We start from the raw sequence: 15,121 nt of genomic DNA, 5'->3' as shown, positions 1-15,121 counted from the left end.
TATGGGGACATTTCTTGACACATTTATGTTTTTATATGTTGACTTGATCTTAATTTTATTCTTTTCCTCCTTTTTCTTGTCAGAGTCTTCTTCTGTTCTCTCATCATGCAGGTTAAGAAGACAGTTTTATCTCAATGGGATTCACAAGCCTGGTGATGTGATGTTAGGTGGGTTGTTTGAAGTCCATTACACCTCCATTTTCCCTGAGCTAACATTCACCTCAGAGCCAAGTAAGCTCAGCTGCCAGGGGTAAGTGTGGCGTTCATGCAGCAGATCGTTGACACAGTTTATTGCATTTAGTGTTTAATTGTGGAATTTATGTGTTAGCTTTGACCCTCCAGGGTTCAGGCATGCAATGACCATGGCTTTCGCCATTGATGAGATCAACAGAAACTCCAACCTGCTGCCTAATGTGACTCTGGGATACAGTCTGTATGACAACTGTGCTACACTTGTAATCGGATTCAGTGCTGCGTTGTCTTTGGTCAGTGGTCGAGAGGAGCAGTTTCTGCTTCTAGAGAACTGTTCAGGGACCTCTCCAGTTCTGGGGATCGTGGGTGATTCCTTCTCCACATTTTCTATTGCCACCTCTGATGTAATAGGTTTATTCAACCTGCCCATTGTAAGTTTAATTTTCTCAATTTTAATTGTGCTTTTGATGTGACATATTCTGAAATGATAGGTTTGAAAATAGGCATTTAGTGTTAGGTTCATCTTCTCGAACAACCTTTTATTTTAGATTTTAACTGTATGTTTCTTCGTAGGTGAGTTATTTTGCCACATGTTCTTGCCTGAGTGACCGTCACAGGTTTCCATCCTTCTTTAGAACCATCCCAAGTGATGCTTTCCAGGTGAAACTCTGTTCTGAAAACAACAAATGCAATGTGTAAAGGTGTAAAGTCCCCCAGTCAAACAAAGTGCTACACTGGCTTTGTGGCTCACATACTACTGTATATAGACTTTGGAGAAACATAATGATTGGCTCAAATAACCATGATTTTATTGTGAGGCATGAAAAGGTGTACATGCTGCTGAAATGTAATTCCAGCCTGTGCACTAATCCCTCTCATCTATATTAGGTGCACGCCATGATTCAGATTCTAAAGCACTTTGGCTGGACGTGGGCAGGTCTGTTGATCAGTGATGATGATTATGGACACCACGCTGCCCAGTCCTTTCAAACTGAGTTGGTTCAGTCTGGTGGAGGTTGTCTGGCGTACACAGAGATTTTGCCCTGGGGTGAAAACACAGCTGAACTATGGAGGATTGTACAAATGATGAAGAAATCCACAGCTCGTGTGGTTATCGTGTTTGCACATCAGATTACCATGATTCAGCTAATGGAAGAGGTATCTATCTGTCACTACAACTCAGATGTTTAGACCAAAACCTTGAATGGTAACACATATTTTATGAATTATTTGTTTTTTGATACCTGAATTGCGTGGGCTGGAGGATTATTATTTTAGTTCTACATTTTATATTGGTTCAATCATACATCGTGAACTATAATTGCTCCACACATGTCTAAAAAATAATAAATAGTGTATAATAAGTTTTTAATAAAATGCAATCAACAGGTGGTGAGGCAGAATGTAACAGGCCTGCAGTGGATGGCTAGTGAGGCCTGGACAACAGCAGCGGTGCTCCAAACTCCCCACCTCATGCCGTATCTGGGTGGCACACTGGGCATTGCAATCCGTCGAGGAGAAATCCCAGGACTCAGGGATTTTCTGCTAAGAACACATCCTGACCTATATGACAACAATAACCATGGAAATAGCATGGTAAACTATAATGTAACCTAAGTCAGATCTGTGATTGTAACATAAAATATTGCCATCTGTGTTAAGATTTTGTTTGATATACATTTCAGGTAAGGATGTTTTGGGAACACACATTTCAGTGCAGATTCCCTCCACCTCCAGCAGGTTGGGTGGAAAGTGGAGGAGCAATATGCACTGGAGAAGAAGTTCTAGAGAGTGTGGAGACAGAGTTTTTGGATGTTTCCAACCTCAGGCCTGAGTACAATATTTACAAGGCTGTGTATGCTCTGGCATACGCCCTTGATGACATGCTGCAGTGCACACCAGGGAGAGGGCCATTCAGTGGAAACAGCTGTACCACTTTACAAACAATGGAGCCCTGGAAGGTGAGATATCAGTTTTCACATAACTGCTGTTTGTACTGTTGATGAAATCAGCCAAGATGTCTTGAGATGTTACTAAAATAGGTTTGGGGAATGAGACATAATTACTATACCAGATTCTCCTGAATTTATTTGAGTAGAAAATAAAACCTTTAAGATAAAACCCAGTCAGTGAACAGTATTTGAATATGAGCATGACCAAATACAGAAGCATCTGAAAGCATATATCCAATCAAGAAAAGTTCATCTTTGGATTTTCCCTGTCACAATATTCACCTGTTAATTCATCTCACCCCTTTGTAGTTTTTGCATTACTTGGAAAAGGTCAACTTCACCACATCCTTTGGTGATCAGGTGTCATTTGATGAGAATGGTGATGCCTTACCAATCTACGATGTCATGAACTGGCTGTGGATCCCTGATGGACGAACTAAAGTTCAGAATGTGGGAGTTGTTAAAAAGACCACCTTGACAGGTGAAGAACTCACACTTGATGAAGACAAAATCTTCTGGAACTTTGACTCCAAACAGGTTACTTATATTTGTTGTTTGGGTATTGGTTGTCTATGACAAATATGAATAGCATGAAGTGTTGTTGAATCATTTCTATCCCTGCAGCCACCACGGTCTGTGTGCAGTGAGAGCTGCCCTCCAGGTACCCGCATGGCCAGAAAAAATGGGCAACCTGTGTGCTGCTTTGACTGTGTCCTTTGTTCTGAAGGAAAGTTCAGCAATAAGCCAGGTTGGTATAATAGCATGTTTTTCATCATCACATTTGTATACAGGCGTTGGTGGCCACCACTGCAGAATCATGAGTTATATCAGGAATCAGTGGCCTCTAAGACATCAATATATTCACAGACTTAAAAGACAATATCCTTGGAACTGCACAAACAGTCCGTATGACTGACTGGGTGGCTGTGTTAAGTTGATGTGCAGGAACAGTATGAATCTCTGTTGTGTGTTGTCTGTGTGTTGCTTGTGTACATTCTCTCCAGATCAACGCTACATCTGAGTAGTAAAAAAGGCCACCAACAAAAGGAAAGAGTCTCATGCAAAACTGTCAAAAAAGATTTTTAAAAAATGTTTATAAAATGAAGAAACAAAGAGTAATTTCCTATATGTCTTAGACTCGGTGGAGTGCACCAGTTGTCCAGAGGATTTTGCATCCAGTCCCCAGCGTGACCACTGTGTTCCTAAGAAAATAGAGTTCCTCTCCTACCATGAGCCTCTGGGTATCTGCCTGACAAGTACCTCATTATTGGGCACATTTATCTGTGCTGTTGTCCTGGGTATTTTCATCCATCATCGCAGCACACCTGTGGTACGCGCCAACAACTCAGAACTGAGCTTTCTGATTTTGATGTCACTTAAACTATGCTTCCTGTGTTCACTGCTGTTCATTGGACGACCCAGACTGTGGACATGTCAAATGAGACATGCAGCCTTTGGGATCAGCTTTGTGCTTTGTGTGTCGTGCATCCTGGTGAAAACCATGGTGGTTCTGGCTGTTTTCAAGGCCTCCAAGCCAGGAGGTGGAGCCAGTCTCAAGTGGTTTGGTGCTGTGCAGCAGAGAGGAACAGTTTTGCTTCTTACCTGCATTCAGGCAGCCATCTGTGTTGTGTGGATTGTCTCGGCATCGCCACTGCCTCACAAAAACACTCAGTATCACAGTGACAAGATAGTTTATGAGTGTGTAGTTGGTTCCACTGTGGGTTTTGCTGTGTTATTGGGTTATATTGGATTACTGGCCATCCTCAGCTTCCTGTTAGCATTTCTGGCCAGGAATCTTCCAGACAACTTCAATGAGGCCAAACTCATCACTTTCAGCATGCTGATCTTCTGTGCTGTGTGGGTGGCCTTTGTTCCTGCTTATGTCAACTCCCCAGGTAAATATGCAGATGCAGTGGAAGTTTTTGCCATCCTGGCATCCAGTTTTGGCCTCCTGGTGGCACTGTTCGGACCCAAATGTTACATAATCCTGCTGAGACCAGAGAGGAACACAAAGAAAGCAATCATGGGTCGAGCCACCTCTAAATCATAAAGTAGCAGTAACAGTTAAATGGTCAACGTTGTTTGAATTATTTCAGTTGAGATCTGTCCATTAATCAGTGTACAACAATAGGTTACCCTCTTCTCAACTTTTAAAAGGTCTGTCTACAAAGAATACATCTGGCAGTCAGTAAAAAACAATAAAGAAATGTTTGCGTCAAAGGGTTTCTTGTTTTATTATTGGCTATTGGCCTGATGATAATATTTGAAAAACTTTTTCTCAGTTTCTACCAGTCTGTGACACTGGAAAAGTAGCTTGAACCTTATACATTCATTGAAAAATGATGCGACGTTTATCGATTTGAAACAAACCGTACAATATTATATTGTGATATTGCTCCTAGATTGATATGGTGAGCCTTGATGTGCTGTTGAGGGCTTGAGCTTTTGTAAGTGGCTCGATTTCATGAATAAACAGTAATGAAAGATCGATGTGACAACATAATTGAGATCCTCTCTCCAGCTTCTGAAGAAATACCATTTACAACCACCCAAAGCTAAATACAATGTCTGAAAGGCTTATTAAATCTCATACTTGATGGGCAGGTTCAATCAAATGCTTGATTTTTAAATCATGGACCAGGTATTGCGTGATGTGTGTAATGATTAGATTAGCCTTTATTAATCCCACAAAAGGGGAAACATACATTGTGATAGCAGTGAAGGGGACAGTGCCAACATTTTGGTATGTCAGTAAAAATAAATATAATATCCATCCCTCACAGCTCTTGCCCTGATTGGCCGCATGAAAGAATAAGCACTGATGGAAATCACGTGCTCTAAAGTGATGACGTAGCCATGCATACACAATTAGGTAACCTCAAAAGAAGAATAAAAACATGTGCAAAGGGAGGAGGACAGTTATGGGTTCTTTATTTAATACATATCTGCTCTTGGGTGTCTTTCTTGTCTGCTTTATGCCTTATTCTCGTGCCTCATTTTGTAAATTACGGAGGAAGTTTTATCTTAATGAAGTGCACAAGCCCGGTGATGTGCTTCTGGGTGGGCTGTTTGAAGTCCACTTCACCTCTGTTTTTCCTGAGCTGACATTTTCCTCAGAGGGAGAAGAGCCCCGCTGCAAAGGGTGAGTATCTGACACAAACAGCACACAGCATGGATCTGTGCACTACGCTGAATGTTCACAGCATTCAGAGTGCAGCACACTGTGCAGATGAAATATGATTCTTATATGGCAATTGTGAATGTTTTAGCAATACTCTTAATAATAAATATTAAAATACAGCTGTATATGTATATTGTCTGATGCATTATTAATGCTTTTTTATTTTTTAATGCTTTATTTGACTGTGACATGTTACATTTCAATAGCTGATAATGGCATTTTGTGTGTTAGCTTTGATACTTTAAGGTTCAGGCAAGCAATGACCATGGCCTTTGCTGTTGATGAGATCAACAAGAACTCCAACCTGCTGCCTAATGTGACTCTGGGATACACTATGTATGATAATTGTGGTGCACTTGTCATCGGGCTCAGCGGTGCTTTGTCACTGGCAAGTGGTCAAGAGGAGCAGTTTCCACTTCAGGAGAAGTGTTTAGGGACACTTCCAGTCCTGGGGATTGTGGGTGACTCCTTCTCAACATTTACAATTGCAACCGCTAATGTGCTGGGTTTATTCAGAATGCCTATTGTGAGTTTCATCAATCTTGTATATTATTGTATTTGATTTGATTTGTCTTCAAATGTGACGTGGAAATATGAAACCATTCTGACTGAGTCTGAGTTTCTTTACAGGTGAGTTATTTTGCCACTTGTTCCTGTCTAAGTGATCGACAGCGGTTTCCATCTTTCTTTAGAACCATCCCGAGTGATGCTTTCCAGGTGAAACACTTGAGATTTGCAAATGCATCTGTTTTAGTTGAATTTTCTTTGCTTTTTCTTATCATTAATCCTAATTAAGACTGATTTACTGAGAAGATCTACAGAATGAATGTGTATTTCCCCATGATTGAACCTAGTTGTATAGTTCAAGACTATTCTAACCTTCACACTAATCCCTACATGCCAATTTGTCCCCTCAGGTTCGTGCTATGATTCAGATTCTAAAGCACTTTGACTGGACGTGGGTAGGGCTGCTGATCTCAGATGATGATTATGGATTCCATGCTGCCCAGTCCTTCCAGTCTGACCTGACTCAGTCTGGTGCAGGTTGTCTGGCCTACCTGCAGGTTTTGCCCTGGGATGGTGACCCAAATGAACTCAGGAAGATTGTTCATTTGATAAAGACATCAACAGCTCGTGTGCTTGTGACATTTGTACATGAAAGCCAAATGATACCCCTAATGGAAGAGGTTAGAGTTAAAATATGATATTATATACAAACTGAGGATGTTCAGATGTACAACAAATATTTTGTTCATATATTTGTGTGAGTCCAGTTTCACAGACTGAAAACATGTTGGTTATTATTAGTTTCGTTTTCAGCATGACATTTCTGTTCCCTGGTGATAATTATCACATGTGATCCTCTGTACATATAATGTTCAAGCAGAGTGTGTGACCAGAAAAATATCATTTACTGAAAACAAAATAGACGATGAAATGATTCTAATAATTGGACTGAATTGCTTTTAGAAGGGAGCTGACATCCAACTTGATCTTGTAACATTTAGTTTTGCATTTCTACAACTCATCAATCATGCACAATTCACTACACACAACAACAGTGACTGTTATTTAATTCATTTTACAGTGATCATTTTTTATATTCAATTTAGATTCAGACGTGCTTATGTAAAATGACGTGTCTTGGAAACATACTCTTGTTAAAAAAAAAAATAAGGGGTAACCATATGAAAAAACACATTACAGAGAAAAGAAATGTTGCAGACAGTTCAATATTTGCTGTAAACTAAACTGTAGTTTTTTTAAAGAAATGTGTAACATATATATATGTATTGTAATGTAATATACAGGTGGTGCAACAGAATGTAACAGGCCTGCAGTGGATTGCCAGTGAAGCCTGGATTGCAGCTGCTGTGCTCCAAACTCCTCGTCTGATGCCGTACCTCGGCGGCACACTGGGCATCGCCATCCGTCGAGGAGAAATGCCAGGACTCAGGGAGTTCCTGTTACAAATACGTCCTGATCACAGTAACAACTATGAAAATAACATGGTAGGACTTCAACCTGACAGTCGTTTACATGAGTGATACATAAAGATACATTGTAATTCCTGGATGCTTTTTACCTTTTAATGTTTCAGGTGAGACAGTATTGGGAGTTCATATTTCAGTGCAGATTCCCTCCACCTCCAGCAGGTTGGGTGGAAGCTGGAGGAGCACTTTGCACTGGAGAAGAAGATATTGAAAATGTGGAGACAGAGTTCTTGGATCTTTCCAACCTCAGGGCTGAGTACAATGTGTACAAGGCTGTGTATGCTCTGGCATACGCCCTTGATGACATGCTGCAGTGCACACCAGGGAGAGGGCCTTTCAGTGGAAACAGCTGTACCACTTTACAAACAATGGAGCCCTGGCAGGTGAGATATCAGTTTGCACTCTGCTTTTTTTTTTTTTTTTTTTTTTTTACCTGGTTCCTGTGCCCTATCATTTCTTCTGTTCATGTTCTTCTTCTGTTCATGTTACGGCAGATGTAATACCAACTTGTATAGAGACAGGTCAGATTGAGCCATTGTACCAAAATTTACACATCATGTCAAGCTGTTCAAGCGTTGTCTTAACGTGTTCACAATGAGACAGAAAGAGCAAATCATGATTTCATTGACAGCCACATAAACTTCTTTTGGGAAGGGTTTTGTCACATTCTTTTTCTGATTTATTTTTTTGTATCACCTATTTGTAGCTCGTACATTATTTGCAAACGGTCAACTTCACCACATCATTCGGTGATCAAGTCTCATTTGATGAGAATGGTGATGCCCTGCCAATATATGACATCATGAACTGGTTGTGGCTCCCTGATGGACGAACTAAAGTTCAGAATGTGGGTGAGGTCAAGAGGTCAGCCTCCAAAGGAGAAGAACTCACACTTTTTGAAGACAAAATCTTCTGGAGCTTTGGAGAGGTTACTTATACTTCTTAGACATCTCTTCATTTGTTGGATATATACATCTTGGCAGTGTATAACAATATGCAATTTTTCCTGTAGCCACCCCGATCAGTGTGCAGTGAGAGTTGTCCTCCAGGTACCCGTATGGCCAGAAAGAAGGGAGAACCTGAATGCTGCTTTGACTGCATCCCTTGTTCTGAGGGAAAGATCAGCAATAAGACCAGTGGGTGGTTGTCATTCATTCTCTTTATTTTTCTTAAGACAGATTGTATTCTGAATAACAAGAATGTATCTCACTTTCTTCAACTCTTTCTCTTAGACTCCGTGGAGTGCACCAGTTGTCCAGAGGATTTTGCATCCAGTCCCCAGCGTGACCACTGTGTTCCTAAGAAAATAGAGTTCCTCTCCTACCATGAGCCTCTGGGTATCTGCCTGACAAGTACCTCATTATTGGGCACATTGATCTGTGCTGTTGTCCTGGGTATTTTCATCCATCATCGCAGCACACCTGTGGTACGCGCCAACAACTCAGAACTGAGCTTTCTGATTTTGATGTCACTTAAACTATGCTTCCTGTGTTCGCTGCTGTTCATTGGACGACCCAGACTGTGGACATGTCAACTGAGACATGCAGCCTTTGGGATCAGCTTTGTGCTTTGTGTGTCGTGCATCCTGGTGAAAACCATGGTGGTTCTGGCTGTTTTCAAGGCCTCCAAGCCAGGAGGTGGAGCCAGTCTCAAGTGGTTTGGTGCTGTGCAGCAGAGAGGAACAGTTTTGCTTCTTACCTGCATTCAGGCAGCCATCTGTGTTGTGTGGATTGTCTCGGCATCGCCACTGCCTCACAAAAACACTCAGTATCACAGTGACAAGATAGTTTATGAGTGTGTAGTTGGTTCCACTGTGGGTTTTGCTGTGTTATTGGGTTATATTGGATTACTGGCCATCCTCAGCTTCCTGTTAGCATTTCTGGCCAGGAATCTTCCAGACAACTTCAATGAGGCCAAACTCATCACTTTCAGCATGCTGATCTTCTGTGCTGTGTGGGTGGCCTTTGTTCCTGCTTATGTCAACTCCCCAGGTAAATATGCAGATGCAGTGGAAGTTTTTGCCATCCTGGCATCCAGTTTTGGCCTCCTGGTGGCACTGTTCGGACCCAAATGTTACATAATCCTGCTGAGACCAGAGAGGAACACAAAGAAAGCAATCATGGGTCGAGCCACCTCTAAATCATAAAGTAGCAGTAACAGTTAAATGGTCAACGTTGTTTGAATTATTTCAGTTGAGATCTGTCCATTAATCAGTGTACAACAATAGGTTACCCTCTTCTCAACTTTTAAAAGGTCTGTCTACAAAGAATACATCTGGCAGTCAGTAAAAAACAATAAAGAAATGTTTGCGTCAAAGGGTTTCTTGTTTTATTATTGGCTATTGGCCTGATGATAATATTTGAAAAACTTTTTCTCAGTTTCTACCAGTCTGTGACACTGGAAAAGTAGCTTGAACCTTATACATTCATTGAAAAATGATGCGACGTTTATCGATTTGAAACAAACCGTACAATATTATATTGTGATATTGCTCCTAGATTGATATGGTGAGCCTTGATGTGCTGTTGAGGGCTTGAGCTTTTGTAAGTGGCTCGATTTCATGAATAAACAGTAATGAAAGATCGATGTGACAACATAATTGAGATCCTCTCTCCAGCTTGTGAAGAAATACCATTTACAACCACCCAAAGCTAAATACAATGTCTGAAAGGCTTATTAAATCTCATACTTGATGGGCAGGTTCAATCAAATGCTTGATTTTTAAATCATGGACCAGGTATTGCGTGATGTGTGTAATGATTAGATTAGCCTTTATTAATCCCACAAAAGGGGAAACATACATTGTGATAGCAGTGAAGGGGACAGTGCCAACATTTTGGTATGTCAGTAAAAATAAATATAATATCCATCCCTCACAGCTCTTGCCCTGATTGGCCACATGAAAGAATAAGCACTGATGGAAATCACGTGCTCTAAAGTGATGACGTAGCCATGCATACACAATTAGGTAACCTCAAGAGAAGAATAAAAACATGTGCAAAGGGAGGAGGACAGTTATGGGTTCTTTATTTAATACATATCTGCTCTTGGGTGTCTTTCTTGTCTGCTTTATGCCTTGTTCTCGTGCCTCATTTTGTAAATTACGGAGGAAGTTTTATCTTAATGAAGTGCACAAGCCCGGTGATGTGCTTCTGGGTGGGCTGTTTGAAGTCCACTTCACCTCTGTTTTTCCTGAGCTGACATTTTCCTCAGAGGGAGAAGAGCCCCGCTGCAAAGGGTGAGTATCTGACACAAACAGCACACAGCATGGATCTGTGCACTACGCTGAATGTTCACAGCATTCAGAGTGCAGCACACTGTGCAGATGAAATATGATTCTTATATGGCAATTGTGAATGTTTTAGCAATACTCTTAATAATAAATATTAAAATACAGCTGTATATGTATATTGTCTGATGCATTATTAATGCTTTTTTATTTTTTAATGCTTTATTTGACTGTGACATGTTACATTTCAATAGCTGATAATGGCATTTTGTGTGTTAGCTTTGATATTTTAGGGTTCAGGCAAGCAATGACCATGGCCTTTGCTGTTGATGAGATCAACAAGAACTCCAACCTGCTGCCTAATCTGACTCTGGGATACACTATGTATGATAATTGTGGTGCACTTGTCATCGGGCTCAGCGGTGCTTTGTCACTGGCAAGTGGTCAAGAGGAGCAGTTTCCACTTCAGGAGAAGTGTTTAGGGACACTTCCAGTCCTGGGGATTGTGGGTGACCCCTTCTCAACATTTACAATTGCCACCTCCAATGTGCTGGGTTTATTCAGAATGCCTATTGTGAGTTTCATCAATCTTGTGTATTATTGTATTTGATTTGATTTGTCTTCAAATGTGACATGTTGTTGAAATATGAAACCATTCTGACTGAGTCTGAGTTTCTTTACAGGTGAGTTATTTTGCCACTTGTTCCTGTCTAAGTGATCGACAGCGGTTTCCATCTTTCTTTAGAACCATCCCGAGTGATGCTTTCCAGGTGAAACACTTGAGATTTGTAAATGCATCTGTTTTAGTTGAATTTTCTTTGCTTTTTCTTATCATTAATCTTAATTAAGACTGATTTACTGAGAAGATCTACAGAATGAATGTGTATTTACCCATGATTGAACCTAGTTGTATAGTTCAAGACTATTCTAACCTTCACACTAATCCCTACATGCCAATTTGTCCCCTCAGGTTCGTGCTATAATTCAGATTCTAAAGCACTTTGACTGGACGTGGGTAGGGCTGCTGATCTCAGATGATGATTATGGATTCCATGCTGCCCAGTCCTTCCAGTCTGACCTGACTCAGTCTGGTGCAGGTTGTCTGGCCTACCTGCAGGTTTTGCCCTGGGATGGTGACCCAAATGAACTCAGGAAGATTGTGCATTTGATAAAGACATCAACAGCTCATGTGGTCATGGCATTTGTACATGAGGGCCAAATGATACCCCTAATGGAAGAGGTTAGATTTAAAGCATGATATTATATACAAATCAAAAGTTTTAAGAAGTACAACAGGCATGATTTTGCTCATATGTCTGTTTTTATCAATTTTCACAGACTAAAATCATGTTGGTTCAATATTAAAGATTCAAGACCTTTTTTTTTTAATCACAAACAGCTTTTCATTTTTCTTTTCACATTTCGACAACTCATAAATCATGCACAATTCAATGCACACAAAAACAGCGCTTCTTACTTAATTTATTTTATAATGACTCAATTTTTAATATAGATTCAGATGTGTGTTTATAAAATGACGTGTCTTGGAAAGACACTCTCTTAAAAGGAAAGAGTTGGGTACACGTGTAAAAAAAAAAAGACATTACAGGGAGTAGAACTGTTGCAGACAGTTCAATATTTGCTGTAAACTAAACTGTAGTTTTGTAAAGAAATGTGTAACAGATATATATGTTTTGTAATGTAATATACAGGTGGTGCAACAGAATGTAACAGGCCTGCAGTGGATTGCCAGTGAAGCCTGGATTGCAGCTGCTGTGCTCCAAACTCCTCGTCTGATGCCGTACCTCGGCGGCACACTGGGCATCGCCATCCGTCGAGGAGAAATGCCAGGACTCAGGGAGTTCCTGTTACAAATACGTCCTGATCACAGTAACAACTATGAAAATAACATGGTAGAACTTCAACCTGACAGTCGTTTACATGAGTGATACATAAAAATACATTGTAATTCCTGGATGCTTTTTACCTTTTAATGTTTCAGGTGAGACAGTATTGGGAGTTCATATTTCAGTGCAGATTCCCTCCACCTCCAGCAGGTTGGGTGGAAGCTGGAGGAGCACTTTGCACTGGAGAAGAAGATATTGAAACTGTGGAGACAGAGTTCTTGGATCTTTCCAACCTCAGGGCTGAGTACAATGTGTACAAGGCTGTGTATGCTCTGGCATACGCCCTTGATGACATGCTGCAGTGCACACCAGGGAGAGGGCCTTTCAGTGGAAACAGCTGTACCACTTTACAAACAATGGAGCCCTGGCAGGTGAGATATCAATTTATACTCCATCTGTTCATGTTACGGCAGATGTAATACCAACTTGTATAGAGACAGGTCAGATTGAGCCATTGTACCAAAATTTACACATCATGTCAAGCTGTTCAAGCGTTGTCTTAACGTGTTCACAATGAGACAGAAAGAGCAAATCATGATTTCATTGACAGCCACATAAACTTCTTTTGGGAAGGGTTTTGTCACATTCTTTTTCTGATTTATTTTTTTGTATCACCTATTTGTAGCTCGTACATTATTTGCAAACGGTCAACTTCACCACATCATTCGGTGATCAAGTCTCATTTGATGAGAATGGTGATGCCCTGCCAATATATGACATCATGAACTGGTTGTGGCTCCCTGATGGACGAACTAAAGTTCAGAATGTAGGTGAGGTCAAGAGGTCAGCCTCCAAAGGAGAAGAACTCACACTTTTTGAAGACAAAATCTTCTGGAGCTTTGGAGAGGTTACTTATACTTCTTAGACATCTCTTCATTTGTTGGATATATACATCTTGGCAGTGTATAACAATATGCAATTTTTCCTGTAGCCACCCCGATCAGTGTGCAGTGAGAGTTGTCCTCCAGGTACCCGTATGGCCAGAAAGAAGGGAGAACCTGAATGCTGCTTTGACTGCATCCCTTGTTCTGAGGGAAAGATCAGCAATAAGACCAGTGGGTGGTTGTCATTCATTCTCTTTATTTTTCTTAAGACAGGTTGTATTCTGAATAACAAGAATGTATCTCACTTTCTTCAACTCTTTCTCTTAGACTCCGTGGAATGCACCAGTTGTCCAGAGGATTTTGCATCCAGTCCCCAGCGTGACCACTGTGTTCCTAAGAAAATAGAGTTCCTCTCCTACCATGAGCCTCTGGGTATCTGCCTGACAAGTACCTCATTATTGGGCACATTGATCTGTGCTGTTGTCCTGGGTATTTTCATCCATCATCGCAGCACACCTGTGGTACGCGCCAACAACTCAGAACTGAGCTTTCTGATTTTGATGTCACTTAAACTATGCTTCCTGTGTTCACTGCTGTTCATTGGACGACCCAGACTGTGGACATGTCAACTGAGACATGCAGCGTTTGGGATCAGCTTTGTGCTTTGTGTGTCGTGCATCCTGGTGAAAACCATGGTGGTTCTGGCTGTTTTCAAGGCCTCCAAGCCAGGAGGTGGAGCCAGTCTCAAGTGGTTTGGTGCTGTGCAGCAGAGAGGAACAGTTTTGCTTCTTACCTGCATTCAGGCAGCCATCTGTGTTGTGTGGATTGTCTCGGCATCGCCACTGCCTCACAAAAACACTCAGTATCATAGTGACAAGATAGTTTATGAGTGTGTAGTTGGTTCCACTGTGGGTTTTGCTGTGTTATTGGGTTATATTGGATTACTGGCCATCCTCAGCTTCCTGTTAGCATTTCTGGCCAGGAATCTTCCAGACAACTTCAATGAGGCCAAACTCATCACTTTCAGCATGCTGATCTTCTGTGCTGTGTGGGTGGCCTTTGTTCCTGCTTATGTCAACTCCCCAGGTAAATATGCAGATGCAGTGGAAGTTTTTGCCATCCTGGCATCCAGTTTTGGCCTCCTGGTGGCACTGTTTGGACCCAAATGTTACATAATCCTGCTGAGACCAGAGAGGAACACAAAGAAAGCAATCATGGGTCGAGCCACCTCTAAATCATAAAGTAGCAGTAACAGTTAAATGGTCAACGTTGTTTGAATTATTTCAGTTGAGATCTGTCCATTAATCAATGTACAATAATAAGAAAAGTTCTTTTCAAGATTAAAAATGTCTGTCCACAAGGAATGCATCTGGCAGTCAGTAAATGCAATAAAGAAATGTTTGTATGAAAGGGGTTCTTGTTTTATCTCTGCTTTTTGTGCCTGATGATAATATTTGAAAAACTTTTTCTCAGTTTCCACCAGTGTCTGACACCAGAGAAGTAGCTTGAAACTCATACATTCATTGTAAGAATAGTGCAAAGTATCTGTTGATGTTGCTCCAGAGTGAAGTATGACAGCTTTTCTAGTTGTGTTTTCTACTGGAATCAGTGCCCCATAACAGGACAACCTTTGTTTCGTAAAACTAAAATTATTAGGGAGCTAAGATTGTATTTGTACGAACTCAGTCAGAAATGGCTCATATTTTTTAAGGCAGCAGGGAAACTTAAAAACACGTTCCCTTCACTCAGATTCTAAAATCAACAGAGAAGATTACATTTTTAAGTTGAATCTGCTCAAAATCAGCTACAGTATTATCAAGGTTATGTTGTGATCATTGTTCAG

At 40.9% G+C, this 15,121-nt stretch overlaps 2 protein-coding genes and 1 pseudogene across 2 annotated transcripts; all 3 read left to right on the top strand.

The window, feature by feature from the left end:
• The first annotated feature begins 25 nt into the window (after window positions 1-25).
• LOC111589099 (extracellular calcium-sensing receptor-like) lies at window positions 26-4,359 on the top strand. The gene is made up of 9 exons (XM_023299812.2): window positions 26-249; window positions 328-622; window positions 765-851; window positions 1,080-1,349; window positions 1,581-1,787; window positions 1,877-2,152; window positions 2,453-2,680; window positions 2,768-2,891; window positions 3,280-4,359. The coding sequence occupies exons 1-9, from the start codon at window positions 26-28 to the stop codon at window positions 4,191-4,193; spliced, it is 2,625 nt and encodes an 874-aa protein (XP_023155580.2). The 3' UTR covers window positions 4,194-4,359.
• Window positions 4,360-4,999: 640 nt separating this feature from the next.
• LOC111589100 (extracellular calcium-sensing receptor-like) lies at window positions 5,000-6,019 on the top strand (annotated as a pseudogene).
• Window positions 5,961-14,691, top strand: LOC111578444 (extracellular calcium-sensing receptor-like; the record flags this gene model as incomplete). The annotated part of the gene is made up of 16 exons (XM_055012276.1): window positions 5,961-6,041; window positions 6,242-6,511; window positions 7,136-7,336; window positions 7,426-7,701; window positions 8,025-8,246; window positions 8,331-8,454; window positions 8,551-9,459; window positions 10,322-10,556; window positions 10,827-11,121; window positions 11,231-11,317; window positions 11,518-11,787; window positions 12,260-12,460; window positions 12,550-12,825; window positions 13,080-13,301; window positions 13,386-13,509; window positions 13,606-14,691. Coding segments are annotated over 16 exons (4,707 nt in total), but the record flags the coding sequence as incomplete, so codon positions are not given.
• Window positions 14,692-15,121: the final 430 nt, after the last annotated feature.

This window comes from Amphiprion ocellaris, chromosome 7 (genome assembly GCF_022539595.1).
Source record: "Amphiprion ocellaris isolate individual 3 ecotype Okinawa chromosome 7, ASM2253959v1, whole genome shotgun sequence".
NCBI lineage: Eukaryota > Metazoa > Chordata > Actinopteri > Pomacentridae > Amphiprion > Amphiprion ocellaris.
Note: the sequence above shows the minus strand (reverse complement) of the source record. Positions and strands in the feature narration are given on the sequence as shown.

Excerpts from the sequence above, each read along its gene's own strand:
- LOC111589099 (XM_023299812.2), top strand. The coding sequence starts at position 26 with ATGTTTTTATATGTTGACTTGATCTTAATTTTATTCTTTTCCTCCTTT. Across the intron at positions 250-327 it reads AGTAAGCTCAGCTGCCAGGG|CTTTGACCCTCCAGGGTTCA; the intron begins GTAAGTGTGGCG and ends TTTATGTGTTAG. Across the intron at positions 1,350-1,580 it reads TGATTCAGCTAATGGAAGAG|GTGGTGAGGCAGAATGTAAC; the intron begins GTATCTATCTGT and ends TGCAATCAACAG.